General features: G+C 42.3%; 1 protein-coding gene across 3 annotated transcripts in view; it reads left to right on the top strand.

Moving 5' to 3' along the window:
• NSF (N-ethylmaleimide sensitive factor, vesicle fusing ATPase) overlaps window positions 1-20,180 on the top strand; it is a 154,264-nt gene that overhangs the window by 35,481 nt on the left and 98,603 nt on the right. For all 3 annotated transcript variants that reach the window (XM_044999730.1, XM_044999729.1, XM_044999727.1), the window contains exons 3-7: window positions 1,615-1,714; window positions 7,315-7,354; window positions 12,431-12,597; window positions 13,895-14,002; window positions 18,858-18,933. In XM_044999730.1, coding sequence (XP_044855665.1) covers window positions 1,615-1,714; window positions 7,315-7,354; window positions 12,431-12,597; window positions 13,895-14,002; window positions 18,858-18,933 — 491 coding nt within the window. The remainder of the gene's footprint in view (window positions 1-1,614; window positions 1,715-7,314; window positions 7,355-12,430; window positions 12,598-13,894; window positions 14,003-18,857; window positions 18,934-20,180) is intronic.

The raw sequence follows: 20,180 nt of genomic DNA, 5'->3' as shown, positions 1-20,180 counted from the left end.
GAAGGGTGTGAGGAGGGAACACTTCTATTCTTTGGGACACCCTCTTACTCTTGGAGAAAGTTCCCCAGGGGATCGCTAAAATTCTTATAGTTTTAAAAAATGGTTTTAATCTTGGATGCTCTGCTGTTTTATCAAATTCAAACTAAAAGCTGCTTACGCCATTTAAATATCTCCAGATTATCATTTCATCACCCTTTTACCCACTAAGGTGTAGGAATAAAGTGGGGAAACTGTTCCATTGATAGTGCTAAAGCTTTTACAGTGTGTTTTGGAATCCTTTCTGGCCAAGCTGTGCCAGTGGTTAAGTACTACGGTTCCTTATTTTAAAGGCTAATTAAATCCTGGATGCTATCAATGAATGACAGTATATGGATGCTTACACAAAAGTTACTGTAAGAATAAGTTGACATTAAACATAATTGAGATCAGGGAGCTTTAGCGTGATAAGCAGAGGCAACTCATGGGGGCGCCACATGCCCCCGCCCTGAGATTTCTGCCAGGGTTTGCTGGCCAGGGCCCCTCCCTGTGTGGGCAGCTCCTGGAGCTGGTGAGCTGCGGCATGGGGAGAGGCAGCAGCAAAAAGCTGGGAGCTGCGGAGAGGGGCCGCTGAGGGTGACTCAAGCTATTGTGGGGGCGGGAGGTGAACCTTTAAATTGTGCCCCTCCACTATCAGCAGGTACCCCGCTCGGGTGAGAAGGTGGCTGAAGTAACATCTTTCATTGGCCCAACTTCTGTTGGAGGGAGCGGGGAGAGGCTTTTGAGCTACACAGAGCTCTTCTTCAGGTCTGGGAAAGGTAGTGTCACAGCTAAATCCGAGTAGTTAGCACATATTTCAAGAGACCGTTCAAGGTGCGGTGGCCCATTAACACCCCTCCAGTCCTGGGAGTGGGGGAAGGCAGTTGGGGGTGGTGGTTAGTGGGTTATAGATCGGGGTGGCCAAACAATGGCTCATCTTTTACAGTTAAAATGCAGCTCGCGGAGCCCTCCACCTTTTCCACTTACAAGATAGGGGAAGTGGGGAGCTCGGAACCTCTGCCTTGCAGCAGGCTGGTGAGGTAGGGGCTTCTGCCTGGTGGGGAGGAGAGTCTTGGGACTTCAGCCATCTGGGGCACGCCTGCTGGGCTTGGGGCTTCAGCAGGAGCAGGGCTGAAACCCCAAGGCTCGGCAGGCTCCTCCCAAGGGGCCGAAGCCCCCACCCCCGGCAGATGTGCCCTGGCTCTCAGATGTCTGAAGACTGTCATATTCAGCTCGGCGGATCAGTAAGTTTGCCGTCCCTTGTTATACATTGTTGTAATAAGCCATAAATCCAGTGTCTCTATTCAGTCCACATTTTTAGTGTCTAGCAGACTGATGAATTTAAGCTCCCAGGCTCATCTTTTGAAAGTGTTGTGCAGATTTCCTTTCCTCAGTCTCAAAGGGGCCCTCACCCATGTGGAGCCTGATTGAAGTCAGTGACTTCAGTGCACTTCTGCACAGACGTCCTCCTGCTTACATTGTGTTGCAGGATGGCGCCTTAGTTTTTCCATCACAGAAGTTGAATGAAATCTAAGAATTGTTGCACATGGTGTCTCATAACATTGGAATAAAAATAAAATGCTGCTCTTTCTCTTCTAGGCATGTAGTTGTGAGGACTTCTCCAAACCACAGATACATTTTCACGTTGAGAACCCATTCATCTGTTGTTCCAGGCAGCATTGCGTTCAGCCTGCCCCAGGTATTGTATGGTCTCACTTTTCCGCCAGGAAGCAGGTGAAAGGGCTTTTAAACAAAAGAAGGCATTTGTATCATGTCAGTTTTTTAAAGTTAACAATTTCAGTGGGAAAAAAAATCCTGTGGATAAATATAAGTAGTGTGAATTAATGCTGCAAATTGGGGCTTTTGCAATCAGAATTTCAAGAGAGTTTTCTGATAGACTGGGCACATTTTCTATAAAATAAAATGTAAGGGGCATTTTTGGGGAAAAGCAGGTAAACAAATTATTTTTCATAATTTGAATGTGCTGAATCTGAAAATATTTACCGAGCTGAATTTTGAATATTTCACCACCTAAATTGGAATTCAAAATTTATGTAAAATTTGAAAAATTATTAATTTTTCTATTTTTCTTCTACTACAAAGAGTTACTGTATATCTTGCACATTGCTAGACAAGTATAATTTAACTGTTCCTTCATTTGCCGACACAACCCTTGCATTTATAGGCCCCAGTGCATGCCAATGTGATATTTCTGCAGCTACAGTGTTGTGATATGCACTCTTTGTTACATCCACAGGTAACAGTTTCTGCACAGCTGTCAGGGATTGGCTCTAGTGGCATTAGCTTGGGTACCATTTCTTCATTATGTTTGGTCCAACCCATATTCTCTAGTGAGGGTAGTGTGGAATTGTTGCAGTTTGCCTGCCTACACTCCCTAACTTGCAAGTGAGCTCTTTGAGTGCAGCAGAGAGCATCGCTTGCTGGGGGCAGTGCCTCTGGTGTCGACATTTGGAGAACAATATCACCCGGCCCTTGTCGCAGCCGTCCTCATCAGATAAATTGTACATGTTGCAGATGAACTTTTCTGCTGAAATGATCATTCTGTAGATCATCCTTCCCCCAGTTTCTTGGGAGTACGTTTCTCCATGAATATTGTCCAAGCAGTTTTCTTGCTGTTCCCAACAATATAGGAAACAGTATCACTGACTGACTGTGCATGGAAGGAGAGTACTGTGTCTGTGTCTGCTTGAGGAAATGCAGGCAGAAGCTTCTCTTGAATAGTATGCACAGGAATGCATTTGGGTTTTTTTGATGTTCCAGCCTTCATCCACAACTTGCTGCAATGCATTTTGTCGTAGTGTTCCACTAACAGAAGAAGATGATCAGTGTCTCATGTTGACACAACTACACAGTCAGCATCTGTTTGTATGCAGTGCAGTACAATCCTGGTGTCGCCACCTTCATGATCAGCTTGCAACTCATTTGTGTCCAGAGCTGGGTTTGATGATTTAACCGAACTGTGTTCTTTGAACTCTCTGTGTATGACAATTTTATGGAGCATTGACTAGGAGTTCTTCAGATAAGAAGCAAGCCAGATCAGCCTTATTTTTGGGATGGACCAAGAAGTCTGGCAAGCTGTTAGGAAGTGGAACAGATCTGTCCTCAATGATTTTCCAAATTTGCTTAGAATTTTTGGAGCGCTTCGGTCACATCATTCCTTTAATAGAATTCTGTTTGTATCTTTCAAAGACTACATCAGTCCTGCTGAAGTGCTGTCCGGAATGAAGAACTAACTCGACTAAAATCTTTGCAAGGTCGCCAGTGCCATTTCATATGCTTGGCTGTAAATCACTGGATAGAATCATAGAATATCAGGGTTGGAAGGGACCTCAGGTGGTCATCTAGTGCACCCCCCTGCTCAAAGCAGGACCAATCCCCAGAAAGATTTTTGCCCCAGATTCCTATAATGGCTCCCTCAAGGATTGAACTCACAACCCTGGGTTTAGTAGGCCAATGCTCAAACCACTGAGCTATCCCTCTCCCAGGATGGATGTACTATCAAGATTATCTCAGGAAGAAAATGGCTGTTTATTAAAAACACCTATTAGACTTATTTCCACTTCTAAGATGCCCATTTACCTCAGCAAAAGCAAGAGGAATTGGCATTAGCTCATTTGATATTTTGTGCAGATCCACCATCCTTCCTACATTATAGGCAGTAATGAGGCGCTGTAATATGAGATGATCAGCCATTGATATGACTACCTTGTCTTTGATTTTTGTTATTTTTGCAGCTGCATAGAGGGAGGAAAATGTCAGAGCCCTTGTCCTTTACAGTGGGTCATGGAATCTGGTATGGATACTTCACTCCTTTGGCATCATGAGCCTTTCCTGAATAAAGGTATTCAGCTGCTCCTGGCCAAATATTTCTGCTTTCAGCAGAGCTTCCTGAATCACTTCTATAACCAAATCCTCCAATGAAATGTTTTGCAGTTGGAGGCTGGCTCATTAGTGAGTAATTTGAATCTTTAAAGTGTGATTAACACTTTATTTTCATTAACATGATCACACTGCTTTTATGCTGGTGTGGATTCATTGCAAGTTATTTGGTTATCAGGTCCAAGCCTGAACAATTTTCTGGTTCGGGCTGCACCTTGGGCACACAGATTGTATGGGAGAGAGCCCATCTGCTGAGGACATTCTTGTGATACTTTAATTCCTCCTCCTCCTCTTTTCACCAGTGGTATCTGGCCACTCTTGGAAGTGGTTCGGATCTATCTGATTGACAGAGACACACACCTACAAGATCTCTATCAAGCGTTCTTAAAACTACAATACCCACCTGCTCAAGTGAAAAAACCAGATTGACAGAGCCAGAAGGGACCCAGAAGTCACCTATTACAGGACAGGCCCAACAAAGAAAATAACAGAACGCCACTAGCTGCCACCTTCAGCCCCCAACTAAAACCTCTCCAGCACATCATCAAATATCTACTACCTATCCTGAAAGACAATCCCTCACTCACAGATCTTGGGAGACAGGCTAGTCCTCGCTTACAGGCAGTCCCACAACCTGAAGCAAATACTCACCAGCAACTACACACCACACAACAAAAACACTAACTCAGGAACCTACCCTTGCAACAAGGCCCAATGCCAACTCTGTCCACATATCTATTCAAGTGACACCATTATAAGACCTAATCACATCAGCCACACCATCAGAGGCTCATTCACCTGCATATCTACCAATGTGATATATGCCATTGTGAAAGTTACTAGTGACCCCCCTTAACAACTAGCAGGCGGCCAGTAGGTGGAGGCAGAAGCCGCCAGAAGCCTCACATATACAGTACCCTGAACTTTTGAACTAGCCTTTCTCTTCTGCCTCAAAGCAGAGAAATCTTGCTCCAAGCCAGTTTGCACTGACCAGATAACGGTTTCACGGGGTCTGGCAACCACCAATGAAGTGTTAACATGGCATGGTCTTTGTCTGAAAGTGTATAAAAAGCTTGTGAAACTTGTGTGCAGCAGAGTTCTTTGTACCTGAGTACAGAATTCTCCTTTTTTCTGCAGAATAAAGCAGTCTTTCCTTATCCCTGTCAGGCTGTTATTGGCTCTCAGCTAGACGGACCCGATATTTCGGTAACACCATCATGTGCCAGCAATGCCCCTCTGCCATGTATATTGGCCAAACGCAATCTCTACGCAAAAGAATAAATGGACACAAATCTGACATCAGGAATCATACCATTCAAAAACCAGTAGGAGAACACTTCAGCCTCTCTGGTCACTCAGTAACAGACTTAAAGGTGGCAATTTTGCAACAGAAAAGCTTCAAAAACAGACTCCAATGAGAAACTGCTGAACTAAAATTAATTTGCAAACTAGATACCATTAACTCGGGCTTGAATAGAGACTGGGAGTGGCTGGGTCATTACATAAATTGAATCTATTTCCCCATGCTAAGTATCCTCACACTTTCTTGTCAACTGTCTGGAATGGGCCATCTTGATTATCACTACAAAAGTTTTTTTTTCTCCTGCTGAGAATAGCTCATCTTAATTAATTAGCCTCTTAGAGTTGGTAGGGCAACTTCCACCTTTTCATGTTCTCTGTATGTATATATATGTTCTTACTATATGTTCCATTCTATGCATCTAATAAAGTGGGCTGTAGCCCACAAAAGCTTATGTTCAAATAGTTTTGTTAGTCTCTAAGGTGCCACAGGTACTCCTGTTCTTTTTGCTGATTGAATCTGTGGTTGGAACCTTTCATAACCCAGTCGCCTCTATGGAACTTTTCAAATACCTCCGAGGGAGCTGGTTCATTTCTGCTAAGTGCACTGATCCCCATCGAGCATAATTTGTGTGGTTATATCGGTGAAAAAAGGGAAGTATTCCTTTGAAGGTGTGCCGCTGAAGCTCCCAAATTCCAGCCTGTTGAGCTCTGGTAAAGAGTAGGAGGATACACACCATATCCATGTACTGTCACCCGTATAGGAAATGGCAACAAATTAATTATTTAGTACCTCTCCTTTACTGTCTATTTTTTTTAAGTTACAAATGTTAGCATTAAAGTTCAGAATTCAGCTTGGTAAACATCTTCAGATTCAGCACATTCAAATTATGAAAGAAAACATGTTCGCCAGCTTTTCTCCAGAAATGCTTTCTGTTTCATTAATATCAGCTTATTTGGAGACTCTGAGATAGGTGCAGCGAAGCTCCCGTTGGCTCTTGACTACTTCGTCTTTATCTTTTTTTAAAGAAGTTATAATGGAATAAGCATACATTGTAGCTGCTTATTACTATCCTCTGTTATAGAGTCTAAATGTGAGAGCAAGAAAAGAACCGGAAGAACTGCATGATTTATAATAGATCGTCTCCTATTCTTTGCAGTACGTTAGCCTCATGTCACAAATATATCAGTGTATGCACAAAAACTAATTTCTCACTCTTACCATGCTGATGAAAAAGTTAATATATGCTTGAGCAGGTGAGTGGGTGTACAGAATTTTGTAAGGTTGTCATGTGTTCCATTATGTCTTAATTGGGCAACACATACTCCTTTCCTACTGATGCTCCATATACCACTTCTGTCACAGGAGTCTGGAAAATAATTAGAAGTATAACATGCTTGGCAGCAGTGGGTTGCAGTATGTACATCATACTGTTCTGTAAGAATCCTTCAGACCTACTGAAATTCACTTAAATATCTTTTTTATAGTACCTAATTTCTCGTTCACAGAAAGATCTCAAAAGAACATAAGCTATAATACAATGCATTATAAATATTATCCCCAGTGAGAGTTTTCACACAAAGTTTTACATTGTTTTGTCTGAGTGCAGTTATGTAACAAAAAAACCCTAAATTTGTAAGTTGCGCTTTCATCATAAAGAGATTGCTCTACAGTACTTGTATGAGGTGAATTGAATAAAAACAATTTTTGATTATCCTTTTGACAGCGCAAATATTTGTAATAAAAATAATATAAAGTGTAATATAAAGTGAGCACTGTACACTTTGTATTCTGTGTTATAATTGAAATCAATATAGTTGAAAATGAAGAAAAACATCCAAAAATATTTAATAGATTTCAAGTTTTGTGATTAATCACAATTAATTTTTTAAATGGCAATTAATTTTTTTGAGTTAACCGTGTGAGCTAACTGCGATTAATCGACAGCCCTAGTTTTATTCTATCTGCTTTGCTGTTCAGACTGGGCTACCTATATTTCCTAAAGCTCACCGTGAGGAAGCAGGCTCTCCAGTGAGCTGGTATCTGTAATTCGGATGAGTGATTGCCTCTCTGCAACTTTTGTTTTTGTTTTTTTACAGAGAAAATGGGCCGGCCTCTCCATTGGACAAGAGATAGATGGTAGGTCAAGAACTTAACATAAACTTATCAAAGCTGATTCTTTATGTGGTTTACAGACTAAAGCTGAACTGCGCTGGAGCATGCCAGATCTTCAGCCTGACGCCTTATCTATAGTTATGGGGTAATTTCACCAATTACTCACTCTGAGGTGAGGGTTTACACCTTCATTAATCTGTGAGATTTAAGACCCCAAGGCTGACTACAGTAGAGAGGTTATCAGTAGAAGGGGGACCCCATGGGGCACGAAAGAATACGTAATGCTTTTTCTGTAATAGTTATTTTATTAGCTAACCAAACAATCTGGTAAAGGAGAGACCAGCAAATAGAGAACGTAAAGCATTTGCATGAGTCACACCATGCCTGTGGAAGAATCCAAAGTGTTAGTCATCATAGTCATCCTTCTCCTCACTATAATCACCACCAATGGTTGTCATACTGGTGTCACTCCTGCCCATGTGCACAGGCCGGGATACAGCTTTTATAATGATGCCCATTGAACATCATACATATTTAGGGAGGTTTTAACTCCTTTTGCTTACTTGAACTTCCATACCCCTCGTTTCTCACAGGCTAACTCATTAGTTCTCCTTATTCTCATTAATACTTACTTCACTTCATCACCATAGTAACCGGCAGTTACCTGAAGGAAGTCTCTAACATTTCACGAAGCTCTACCAATGGTCATCTTGTATTGTCTACTGATCTCATAGACATTATTATCCAAACAGCAGCAGAACACAAACATTGACACAAGCTCAGAGACTGCTTATTAACTAACTTATCCTAAATACTAAGGCCTAATTTGGCTAAGCTAAATATCTTGCAGGCCTCCTGAGACCTACTGAGGTCCTGAAGTTCTTCCATCAAGAGGTTATAAACAGAGGTTCCAGTCCCTGTAGTGGGATCCATTGTTTCAGATTCTAAACACCTACATGCTGTCCCATTGTCTTCAGTGGGAATCTTTTCAGGTGTAAGGGTCTGCGTTAGCAGATCTCATTACAGAATTAGGTTTTAAGTTGATGTGAGCAATTAGGATTTGGCCTGGGAGTTTGGGCAGTCTGGAGAAGAACAGGTGTAAGCCTTCCAAGGTGCACCAACAATAGTAAGTTTTAGTGGGGGAAGTGGCACAGTACAGGGAAGGAGGAAGCATAGGCAGCTTATTTTAATTTTAAATTGAGTAAGTATCAGGAGAAAAAGCCCTGACTATCTTTCTTCTCCAGTTCTCCCCCATTCCCACGCAACATAGATCTGAATCTATGACATTTTAAGTTCCATTCAATCTCTTGCCCATAATAATGTGGGTTAGATACTTCATTAGCAAATCTAACTGTGTACTCCGCTTCTGCATTGAATAGGGTGAAAGATTCTGTTGCTCACAAAAAAGCAAGGTGGGAACTGACGATTGATTCCCTTTCTCACCTCAATGCAGTGTCTTTTAAAAAGCAATGCTGTTATGGATAAATGACATGATCGTACTCTCTAAGCCAGCTACAATTCACCCGGTAGAGAACACGGGAGCAGCGGGTGCTCTGCACCTCTAAGGAGTGGGCCAAAAATGAGCATCTTATGTGACGTGCATCAGAGAAAATGATTCAGACAATGTTAATCTTCTAGCATAACAGAAATAAAATTTCAGTAACTGAACATTGTCACAGAGATAATGACTTTGCGGCTACATTAAATGTAGAAGTCTATTCTGCATCCAGATTATTGCTTGATTACACCAGCAAAAGTACACCACATTGTTCAGCACTAATTTAGATGATAAATTAAAAAAAATCCTTTTCAGCCAGTCGAAAAATAGTTTGTGTATAAAAATGCCTTGGGACAAGTTCATCTCTGGAGTAGCTCTGTTTGAATCAGTGGCATTATCTTTAGGATCATTTGTAAACTGGACTTGTATTAACAGACCCACATAATGGTCTGCATTCTAAATCAGTGATTCTTCAGCATTTTCATTTTTGGGACTACTCGGTAAGAAACTCTGATGAATATTGTCCTGTCTGTTTGCATTTTATATTAGACACCTGGCTGGTTGCTCAAACTACTGAATACGTTTCTCCATCTCTGCCTCACACCATTGCCAAGGTTTTCTCCCATAGTCTCATAAATATTTTGTTAAATATAACATGGGGTTGTGATCTTGGGGATTTTTTTTCTGCTGCTTCCCACCTATTCCACAGACAGTGCCATCTCCCTTTCAAATGGCTAAATGCACACTCCACTCCCATTCTTCAACTACTGAGTGAGTAGTTAAAAAGATCCGTCTTTCCGTCCAAGCAGGCTTTGAATGCTTCATTAACCAGGGAAATGGAGGCTAAACCGAGTGTCCCAGCATACTTGAGCCATGACCACATAATTAATGCCATAGGACTGTTGCCCCCAGGATAAATTTCTCCATTAATGTAATTAGAGCTGAATTCCGAAAGATCCTAGCATAGTAGACTCTTCTAGACCACTCTGCATTTATATCTGTGAACCTGCCACGGTGGTCTACAAATCCAGGAGCACGATGGAGAAAAACCCCTTTCTATTTATGAATTCTGTGCCTTAAAGGTGGGGAAGGGCAAATGCTAGGCACATGGGTCCCACAGTTGTCCATTACAATTTGGGAATCCTACGTGTGCAAAATCATAAATAACACTGAGCTTCACCAAGCTTTATAACCTGGTGCGACAGTATCTTTTTCATGGCATCACACACCTGCCTGACAGTGGCCCCAGCTGTCGATCTCTCCACGCTGAGTTCGTTTGCAATGGACCAATAGCATTCATGGGTGGCCGGTCTCCAGATGGCAGTTGTGACCTACTTCTCCATTGCTATGAGGCACTGCATGTTAGTAAGCTGCTGCTGTAGGTGCTGGTCAGTTCAGCAGATATGTCTAGGAAGGTTGCGTTCCCAATCTTGAAATTCTCTTGACACTGCTGGTCATCCCAGGCGTGAAGAACAATCCTTTCCCACCAATCTGCATTGGTTTTCCAAGCCCAGAGACAGCGCTGCAAATGGTGAAGCTGCTCCAGGAACAGGTTCTCTGTTGTCAGCAGCTCTGTGTGTTCCTCCTCTTCCTCGTCCTGCTTCCACCGTTGCTAGAGAGCCTCTTGCAGCTGGAGGAGCTGCTGCCACATCGTCTATTGGTGGTGCAACTGGTGAAGTCCAAAGCCAAACTCCTCTGGCTTTGAGTGCTGAAAGACAGCTTAAACAGCCTCTGCACATTTGCAATTTTGCTCTTTTTAACTGATCCTGCTATACCTTCCCCCCAAATAATATAAGCGACTTATGCTTTAGATTTTAAAGCTTTCTCCATTTGACTGTTGGCTTTGCATGCAATCCTTAAAAACAAAACTCAGACTGGGTCAGTGTTGTGAATATGATATAAAAACTTCGATAGATGACTGCCCTAAGGGACTGGGACAGATCAGAATTGCTTATTTACATTACATACAAAACAAAATCAATAGTTTCTGTGATCTAAAAATCAGCAAAACAAGAGTGTTCTGTGTGTTACCCTCTACTTCCTGGCTCTTGGGATAAATTCAGGAATAGGAGCATGTTGGAAAGTTGGGACAAAAATGGGTTCCTGTGTAGCAAGAGGAGGACTAGCAGTAGGGAGCTGGAGAGTGTTTGGGATGCGTGGGAGTAAGGAAGTGAGGTATGGCATTAATAGGCAGCTGTTGGCAGAGAGGTAGCTAGGTGGAGAGCAGAGGCAGCACAGTAATCTCATGGGGAGAGATGTCACCTGGTTATTGACCTGTGCTGGGTTGATGTGGTTGCTTGTTGCATGCTGCTCCTGCTATGGAGGAGCTATGTCTCTTCAGCCGGCTTGGGGGCAGAGCTGAGAGATGTTCGAGGAGGAGGAGGAGCCCAGAAGAATTCTTTAATAAAAGTGTTTGTAGGGCACTGTCAGAACTGAAGGATTAGTACTGAGAATCGGGTATGGAGTAGGTAGATTTCCTGGAACCACTAGTTGTTATCTAGGCAAGGCCATTTCACTTTTGTATCTAGGGTGACCAGACAGCAAGTGTGAAAAATCGGGACAAAGGGTGGGGGGTAATAGGAGCCTATATAAGAGAGCGTCCCAAATATCGGGACTGTCCCTATAAAATTGGGACATCTGGTCACCCTATTTGTATTGCTTTAATGTAGGGAGCTTGGATTCCCCGCAGTTTGCAGGAAGGGTTTCTTGATAATACCTCAAGCACAGCTGCCAGCTCTGTTATTTCAGGGTGGTGTTGGGAGAAGTGGGGGAGGAAGGATGCATGTGCTTTGGGGCTCACTGAACCTAAATCTCAAACCGATTCCTCCCGTTGGAGACAGGGAGGCAACTGTGGCCCTTGTGGACTGAGCACATGGTTGGCAGTTATGCAGACTGTAAAATCAGATGACTGTACGTAATGCCCTCCTTCAAACACTGTGGTTTAAAGGCATTATCTAAGTACAGAGTGTTAGCCAGTTGTGCTACCATGCTAGCCCAGTGGTTTAGATGGCTTTTGTAGATTTAATGCAAATCTTTTACACAGGTGTCTCTCTTGTGTTTCAAGCATTTCCAGTGATTTGTTTGAGAGTATTTAAATACCATTCTGGAAGCACATGAGATTTATCATGTAAACCTATCACGCAATCACAAATGATTCTTCAGCATTAAACTGTGCGTTTTAACCTTGATGAAGTTGTAAAATGGGATACTTGATCACATACAGTAGGGATTCTGGGGACTCTGATTCCAAATTCTAAACCTATTGTTGTGCTTTTCAATGTAAAGATCCGTTTACTTTGTTGTTTTTCTCTTGCACTTATCTTCTACCGTCAGATCAATGAAGAACTTTTATCTGAACAAGTAGACTGAATTTTTGCAAAGAACCAGATGATTATTATAATAGAAATAAATTCTTATATTGTAACTGGGATTTTTCAAGTGTTGGGTGAAATGTTTTCTATGAATCACACTTGCTAGGCTATAGTAGTGGTATTCCCGTATATAGCTGGGAGAGTCTACAATCCAGTTTACAGCATGTTAGGTGCATTGTCAAGGTTATACTGGGATTTCACCATGCTGAAATGTGTGGGTTTTTTTTCCAGTCTCCCCATACACTTTCGACAAGACCAAGCAATGCATCGGCACTATGACAATTGAGATAGACTTTTTGCAGAAGAAGAGCATTGATGCCAACCCGTATGACACAGACAAGATGGCAGCTGAATTCATTCAGCAGTTCAACAGCCTGGCTTTCTCAGTAGGACAACAGGTGTGTGAATTCATTGCTGTAGTTTCCATCGCTTCCATCCAACTCTAGTGCTTGAGGTGACAAATATCATACTGTTGGTAGGTTCTGTATTATGAAATATTAAGGAATGTTTAACCAAACTGTTTGTATTGCTGAGCATTCCCATCACTTTGAGAAGAGAGCGTGTTGCACTGTCAGAGACTGTATATAACAATAAGTGCTTTATTGTCTGTAGGGACAACCTGAGTAAAGTGGTACAAAACCTGACTTTTCCATAGCCCTCCCCATAAAGAAAACCAAAGCCCTATGAGATCTGGGTTCTGATGCCAACTTGGTCACAGATTTTGGGTCAAATTCAGACTTGATGTAACTGGATGTAATTCTTGTACGACTCTGGACAAGTCACTTAATCGCTTTGTGCCTCAGTTTCCCAGAAGTAAAATAGGAACATTTGTGGGTTTTGGAAGGTGGTTGAGACTTAATCTATTGCTTTTAAAGCACTTTGAGATCCTCGGGTGTAAGGTTCCATAGAGTTGCAAACATTTATTATTATTTTAAGATATTGGTTTAAATGTTATCTGTTATAAGTGTTGGACCACGGGTCTGTTATGTCCTTGAGGAGATAATGGCTTTTACGAATCCTTATTGTTTGCTAAGTACTATCACTGTGCTCGACTCCATGCCGAAGAGAGGACAGTGGGTCACAGCCTCAGAGAACTTCTGTAATAAACTAATCTGCAGATAAAGATATTCTAAACTATCTGTTCCACAAAATATAGGTCAATGATTTTCTGCAGTTTCCCCCAACCCGTTGCCTGTGATGTTTTATTACACACGTAACTACTGGCCAGTTTTAAATTTGTCCATCTTTGAAGAATTTAATTGCAAAAGGTGAAATGTTGCTTTGTGTTGTAGAGTAGGATTTTAATTCTCTTGACTAGTTGTAGTCCAGGAGCGGAGTAATTCTTTTTCAGTCAACTATTTGCTTAAGATTTTGTCCTCCCTCAAATCCTGTTCCTGTTCCTCCTACCCTACTCCCACTGAAGTTCTAGCATCTTTTGAACAAGTTAAATGTCAAGTATCAGAGGGGTAGCCGTGTTAGTCTGGATCTGTAAAAGCAGCAAAGAGTCTTGTGGCACCTTATAGACTGACAAACGTATTGGAGCATGAGCTTTCGTGGGTGAATACCCACTTCGTCGGATGCATCCCCGGATGCATTCACCCACGAAAGCTCATGCTCCAATATGTCTGTTAGTCTATAAGGTGCCACAGGACTCCTTGTTAAATTAATGGTTTTCTTCTTTACCTCCTTCCACAGCTTGTGTTCAGTTTCAACGATAAACTTTTTGGCCTGTTGGTGAAGGATATTGAAGGCATGGATCCCAGCATTCTCAAAGGGGAGCCTGGCACAAGCAAGAAACAAAAGGTAGGGCAGATGGAATCCATGCTAGAAACGAAGCCCAAAGGACATGGGTCTTATTCTCTTCTCATGCTCATCAACTTTACTGACATGCTTGGAATGGAAATGCACAATTAATGTTCCCAAACAACTTAACTCTTATTTGTAGTGGTACCAGGAGGGGGAAAAAAAGAAACAATCATTCTTCTTGGAATTCTCATCCATATGTTACTCCTGGTGGAATTTTGTGCCGCTGCGCATGCAGTGAAAAATTAATCAATTACTTCTGATGGGGAAGCGAAGGGAAACTGCAAGAGCTATCACGTGCCCCTCCCCAGCAGCGTGGGTGCATCATTTCAGGTGCCCGGAGGAGCTGGGGGAGAGGCAAATGACTGCATTGGGGGTGGGGAGCTGGGGATGCCCTGGCCAGTGGCTTCAGCCCTGCGCCAGACTCAGCTGCTAGTCCTGGTTGGGCTGGGGCAGGGGAGGATGGGACTTGCTCTTCCCCTGCAAGGAGCAGCTGGGGCTGGATCAGACCCACCCCCAGAAACCTCCCCGGCTATGCACCTCTCCTCCCCACTTCCTGCCCCCATTGCTCCTCAGCGCAGGGGGATCACTGTAGGGACAGCTGCTCCCGCATCTGCCCAACCCCCGTGCATCCAGACCCCCATGACGGGGTTTCCGGGGTGCAGCCTGGATTGTGGGACCGCTGAATCCTGTCTCCCACCAACCTGGGCTCCCTCTCACACTATCATGCTGTTTGCAAGCTACAAACCTCTGGCAGGTACTGCACGTACACAGACATCCACAGGCAGGGACACACCCAGCTGAGTTACATGAATGCTTCTCTCAGCCACTCATGAAGCCACAATAGAGAGGCTTCAGCCAATTCCCCTTAGCTACGCAGCTTTGCACCCCAGAGCTGTGCCGTCTTGCCCTGGTCAGAAGCCTGGCCAGTGCAAGTTCATCACCCAGTCCGCCCCTCCTTTGATGTGGAGAGGACGCACACTAGCCTTTGTAACTGAGCTGAGATTTCCCAAGCACTTCCACCAAAACACACTGTTTTAGGTAAAATATAAAACAGATTTATTAACTACGGAAAGAGAGATTTTAAGTGATAATAAGTACTAAGCGTGGAGATCAAAGTTGGTTACCTAAGAAATAAAAGTAAATTTTCAATCTGAGTACTGTAAACTAAACAGGATTTGAATCTAGCAGTGTCTCACCTGAATAGATGATACATACAGGTCACAGATCTTCAATACACAAACTGAAACTGCCTTCCAGCCCGGTACCACCCTCCCCCGGTTCAAAGTCTTTGTCCTCCAGATGTGTTTCCAGGTGTTGAGTTTTTTTGGAGGGGGGATGAGGCCAAGTCACGATGTCACTTCCCCTCTTTATAGTTTCTTCCAGCTTGCTGGAAAGATATTCTGCTGTGACGTGAGTTAAGCAGTCTCCATTGTATACATGCTCTTTCTGAGATGATCGTTGGGAGAGTGGATTCCCTTCAGTGGGCCATCAGTGCATCTGGCTATTCCATTGTTGTGCCTGAAAGGCTGGTTGTGGGTGTTCCCAACCTCACAACATATTTTAGTAACACACACACAGCAAAACTTTGTAACTTCACATACAATGATACAATCCAACAGGATATTAATGTTCAACAGATCGACTTTTAAAATGATACCTCACGAGGCATACTCTGTACAAAACATATAATTATATGACAGTGAAGAATATGGGGCTTCCAGTGTGCTGCTTTGAGGTACAGAGTACCATGTACCCCCATACACAGATCCTCACCCTGCCAAGCTTCCTCCTGCATCCAGAGTCCCCCTGCCCCCAGACTCCCCCACTGAGCCCCACCCCTCCTGCATCCAGACCCCTTCCGAGCCTCTCCCCCATGCATCTGGATTCCCACCCATGCACCCAGACTGCCCCCCGCACTCGAATACCCCACCTGCACCAACCCAAGGAACCCTTCCTCAGCTGGAACCCCACTCCACTGAGCCCCTACCAGCTACACCCTGACCCCCACCCCACCAATTCCAGCTCAGTTACAAAGGCTAGAGTGCGTCCTCTCTTCGTGTTGTGAAGGCCAAGACTATAACAGGGTTAAAAACAAAACAAAACTATATAAATTCATGGAGGATAGGTCCATCAATGGCTATTAGCCAGGACGGGCAGGGATGGTGTCCCTAGCCTCTGTTTGCCGGAAGCTGGGAATGAGCGACAGGGGATGGATCAGTGACAAGCATTACCTGCTCAAAGGCTCTCTAAGTGGATTTCTGGATGTATCTTCCTTTGCTACCAGTTGGGTCATCTCCCTTCCCCAGAAAAGGTAAATCCCTACCCCAGTCCACTAGAACACAGGCAACTTCAGCAGCATCACTTTAAGATGCACCTATTTTAGATATTGCTAAAGCAGCTACCTGGAATTCCATCTACACCTTCACAAAACATTATGTCTAATCCAGGCCTAATCTACAAATGTAGCAGTTGGGACGATGGTGTTAGTCATTTATACCAAGTGCATCCTTGTACCCTCCTCCTCTCCGAGTGCTGCTTTCTAATCTCCCATGTTGGAATATACCTCGGGACCAGCACGTGAAGAAATGGAGGTTACTCACCTGTAACTGGAATTCTTTGAGATGTGTGATCCTTATCTGTATGCCACTCTCCGCCCTCCTTCCTCTCTGATGCAGACCTTGTCTGATTTTCAGCAAGAGGAGAAACTGGAGCGGTGCCGCTATTTGTGCCTTTGGGTTAGAACATGGTGAGAATAAATGCAGGTGTGGACCAAAAAACGCTGCTTACTATAAATCTCTGGTCTCAAGCTCATGAAGTGCGTGCATGCATACCCACAGGCAGTGTACAGATAGGGACCACATATCTCGAAGAACCTGCGAGCTATAGGTCAGTAACCTCCATATGCAAGTTATCTGAACCTCCTGATTTAAAAATGTCATAAGTTTAGTAGCTTCTGTTTAACATCCTCCAGAGGTATTAGTGGAATGGAAAGAGTGTTATTACTATATGATGAGACTATATCACAATGGAAAGAGGTAAGTAGTGGGGTCCCTAAAAATTCTGTACTGAGAATTCTGCTATTCAACATATTCATAAATGATCTGGAAAAAGGAGTAGACAATGCGGTGGCAGAGTTTGAGATGATAAATTATTCAAGATAGTTAAATCCAGAGTTGACTGTGAAGAGTTACAAAGGGATTTCACTAAACTTGGTGACTCAGCAACACAATGGCTGATAAAATTAAATGTTAATAAGTGTAAAGTAGTGCACATTGGAAAACATAATCCCAACTATATGTACAAAATGATTGGTTCTAAATCAGCTATTACCAACATCTTGGAGTCATCATGGATAGTTCTTCGTAAGCATCTGCTGAATGTGCAGCAGAAGCCAAAAACGCTAACAATGTTAGGAACTATTAGGAAAGAGATCACTAATAACACAGAAAATATCATAATGCCACTATATAAATCCATGATACTCCCACACCTTGAATATTGCATGTACTTCTGGTCACCTCATCTCAAAAAAGATATATTAGAATTGGAAAAACTACATAGAAGGGCAACAAAAATGATTAGGGGTATGGAACAGCTTTCAAGTGAGGAGAGATTTAAAAAGACTGGAGCTGTTCAATTAAGAAAAGAGACTAAGGGGGCAGGGGATATGATAAAGGTCTATAAAATCATGAATGTTATGGAGAAAGTGAATAAGGAAGTGTTAGGTATCCATTCACATAACACAAGGATCCGGGGTCACCCAGTGAAATTAATAGATAACAGGTTTAAAACAAACAAAAGAAAGCACCATGGAATTCATTGCCATGGGATGTTGTGAAGGCTAAAAGTATAAGTGGATTCAAAAAAAAGAATTAGATACATTCATGGAGGATTGGTCCATTAATGTCTATTTGCCAGGATGGTCAAGGATGCAAACCCATGCTCCAGGTGTCCCTAAATCTCTGACTACCAGAAGCTGGGATTGGATGACAGGGGATGGGTCACTCAATAGTTGTCCTGTTCTGTTGGAAGACAGGACACTGGGCTAAATGGACCCTTGGTCTTACCCACTATGGCCATTCTTATGTTTTTTTCCCCAAGTACAGAACAGAAATATTTATTGATTACCTCTGCCTTTTCTGCATTGTTGATAATTCTACCACTCTCATCTAATCAATACCATTGTTAGGATTCTTTTTATTCCTTAAAGTATTTAAAAATCTCCTTATACTCCTTAACTCTGCTGGATATAGATTTTTCCTTGTGTCCCTTTGCTTCCCTAATCTATTTTCTACAATTCCTAACTTCAGCTTTATATTCATTACTATCCATTTGTTACATATAATTTTTTTAAAAAAATTATAGCTACCTTCACTTCCCCTCTAAACCAGGTTGGTTTTTTAACTAGTACAACCTCCTTTCTCGATTGTGGGATGGTGGTTTTTTGGGCATCTGTTAAGGTGTTCTTAAATGACTCAAATTATTCACATTTTTCTGATTGAATTCTTCCTTCAAGATGATTTGACTCATAATTGTTTTCAGTTTTGTGTAATTGGCCCTATTAAAGCACCATGTTTATATGTTACTGGTATAGACTTTATTCTGCTTGCATGTTATGAGTGTAAAAGATACTGCTACAGGGAGTTACTAAGAATAGTGTTAAGGAAGAATGAGAGATGCCTCTAACATGACTTAGCTAATATTTACTTCCAAACATATCCCTTTGCAATGGAGCTTGTTTGCTACAATCTCTTGCCTTTGTTCAGAGACTTGCTAGGGAGCATCCAGAGACGAATAATTTGAAGTTGAGTCTGATATTAAGGTTTAATTATTTTTGTTTTCTTCCACACAGATTGATGTGGGTCTGGTTGTTGGGAATAGTCAAGTTGCATTTGAAAAGGCTGAGAACTCCTCTCTCAATCTGATTGGTGAGTTCTTCCAAATCCAAGAAGCCATTCTGAACTGATCCCAGGAATGTAAAGGGAACAGAATAACTGATCCAGTGTAGTATTGAAAGCTACTATTACTTTCCAGGGTAGTCATACAAGTCTTTATATCATGGTAGTTGTAATACCTACAGTAGAAGAAAGCCAAGGGTCTTTAATAATAATGATTGGAGATATACCTATCTCCTAGAACTGGAAGGGACCTTGAAAGGTCATTGAGTCGAGTCGAGTCCAGTCCCCTGCCTTCACTAGCAGGACCAAGTACTGATTTTTGCCCCAGATCCCTAAGTGGCCCCCTCAAGGATTGAACTCACAACCCTGGGTTTAGCAGGCCATTGCTCAAACCACTGAGCTGTCCCTCCCCCCTCTTTGAGATGCTAAATGATAATAGATGATTTAACTTTCCGGCTGTTAAACCACACTACGCTTGTAGGCCTAATTATCAGCTGTAACAGCAGCAGGTGCTGGCATTCAATTTGAAAAATGAGACTCTGATATGTAAACACTGAAGCTAAGAAGCCTAACTAGTATTTTTTTTATTTTTATTTTAACTTTAAATAATCTTGGATTAACTTTTCTCTATTCACAACCAGAGGGGAGCAATTTTAATGAAAGTGACTTAAAACACTTTAAAAAAAAATCATTGATTTAAATCATTGATTTAAATCTGGTTGAGAGTTTATAAAAGCTAATCTGAAAAAACTGTGCTATTGAAACTTCAGATTAAAATTTATAATGAATGTAATTGTAAAAGCTATTATTTTTACATGCCAAAACTGAAAATTAAGGTCCCTGAATCTGCAAATACTTAAGAAGGTATGTAACTTTTCTCATGTGAATAGTCCCACTGACTTCAACGGGGATACTGATGTGCTAGAAGTTAAACATGTGCATGAGTGTTTTCAGCACAAGGCACTAAAATTGTATTTTATTAACAAGTCTCTTAGTGATATAAAATGTCACTTCAAAGCAAAATTTGTTTAGTGTTAACAGTGAAGAATGATTTGGACTCTGAATTCATTAACAGAATTATTGTCTTTATACACACAGGCCAAAATTTTCAAAACCAAAAGCCGAAAGTTAGGTTCCTAATGGTTTTTGAAAATCCCATTTTGTAGTGCAGGGATTGGCAATCTCTGGCACGCGGTTCGCCAGGGTAAGCACCCTGGCAGGCCAGGCAGGTTTGTTTACCTGCCGCATCGGCAGGTTCGGGCGATTGCGGCTCCCAG

This window comes from Mauremys mutica, chromosome 25, assembly GCF_020497125.1.
Source record: "Mauremys mutica isolate MM-2020 ecotype Southern chromosome 25, ASM2049712v1, whole genome shotgun sequence".
NCBI lineage: Eukaryota > Metazoa > Chordata > Testudines > Geoemydidae > Mauremys > Mauremys mutica.
The sequence above is the reverse complement of the archived record's forward strand: the minus strand, read 5'-3'. Positions and strand labels throughout refer to the sequence as shown.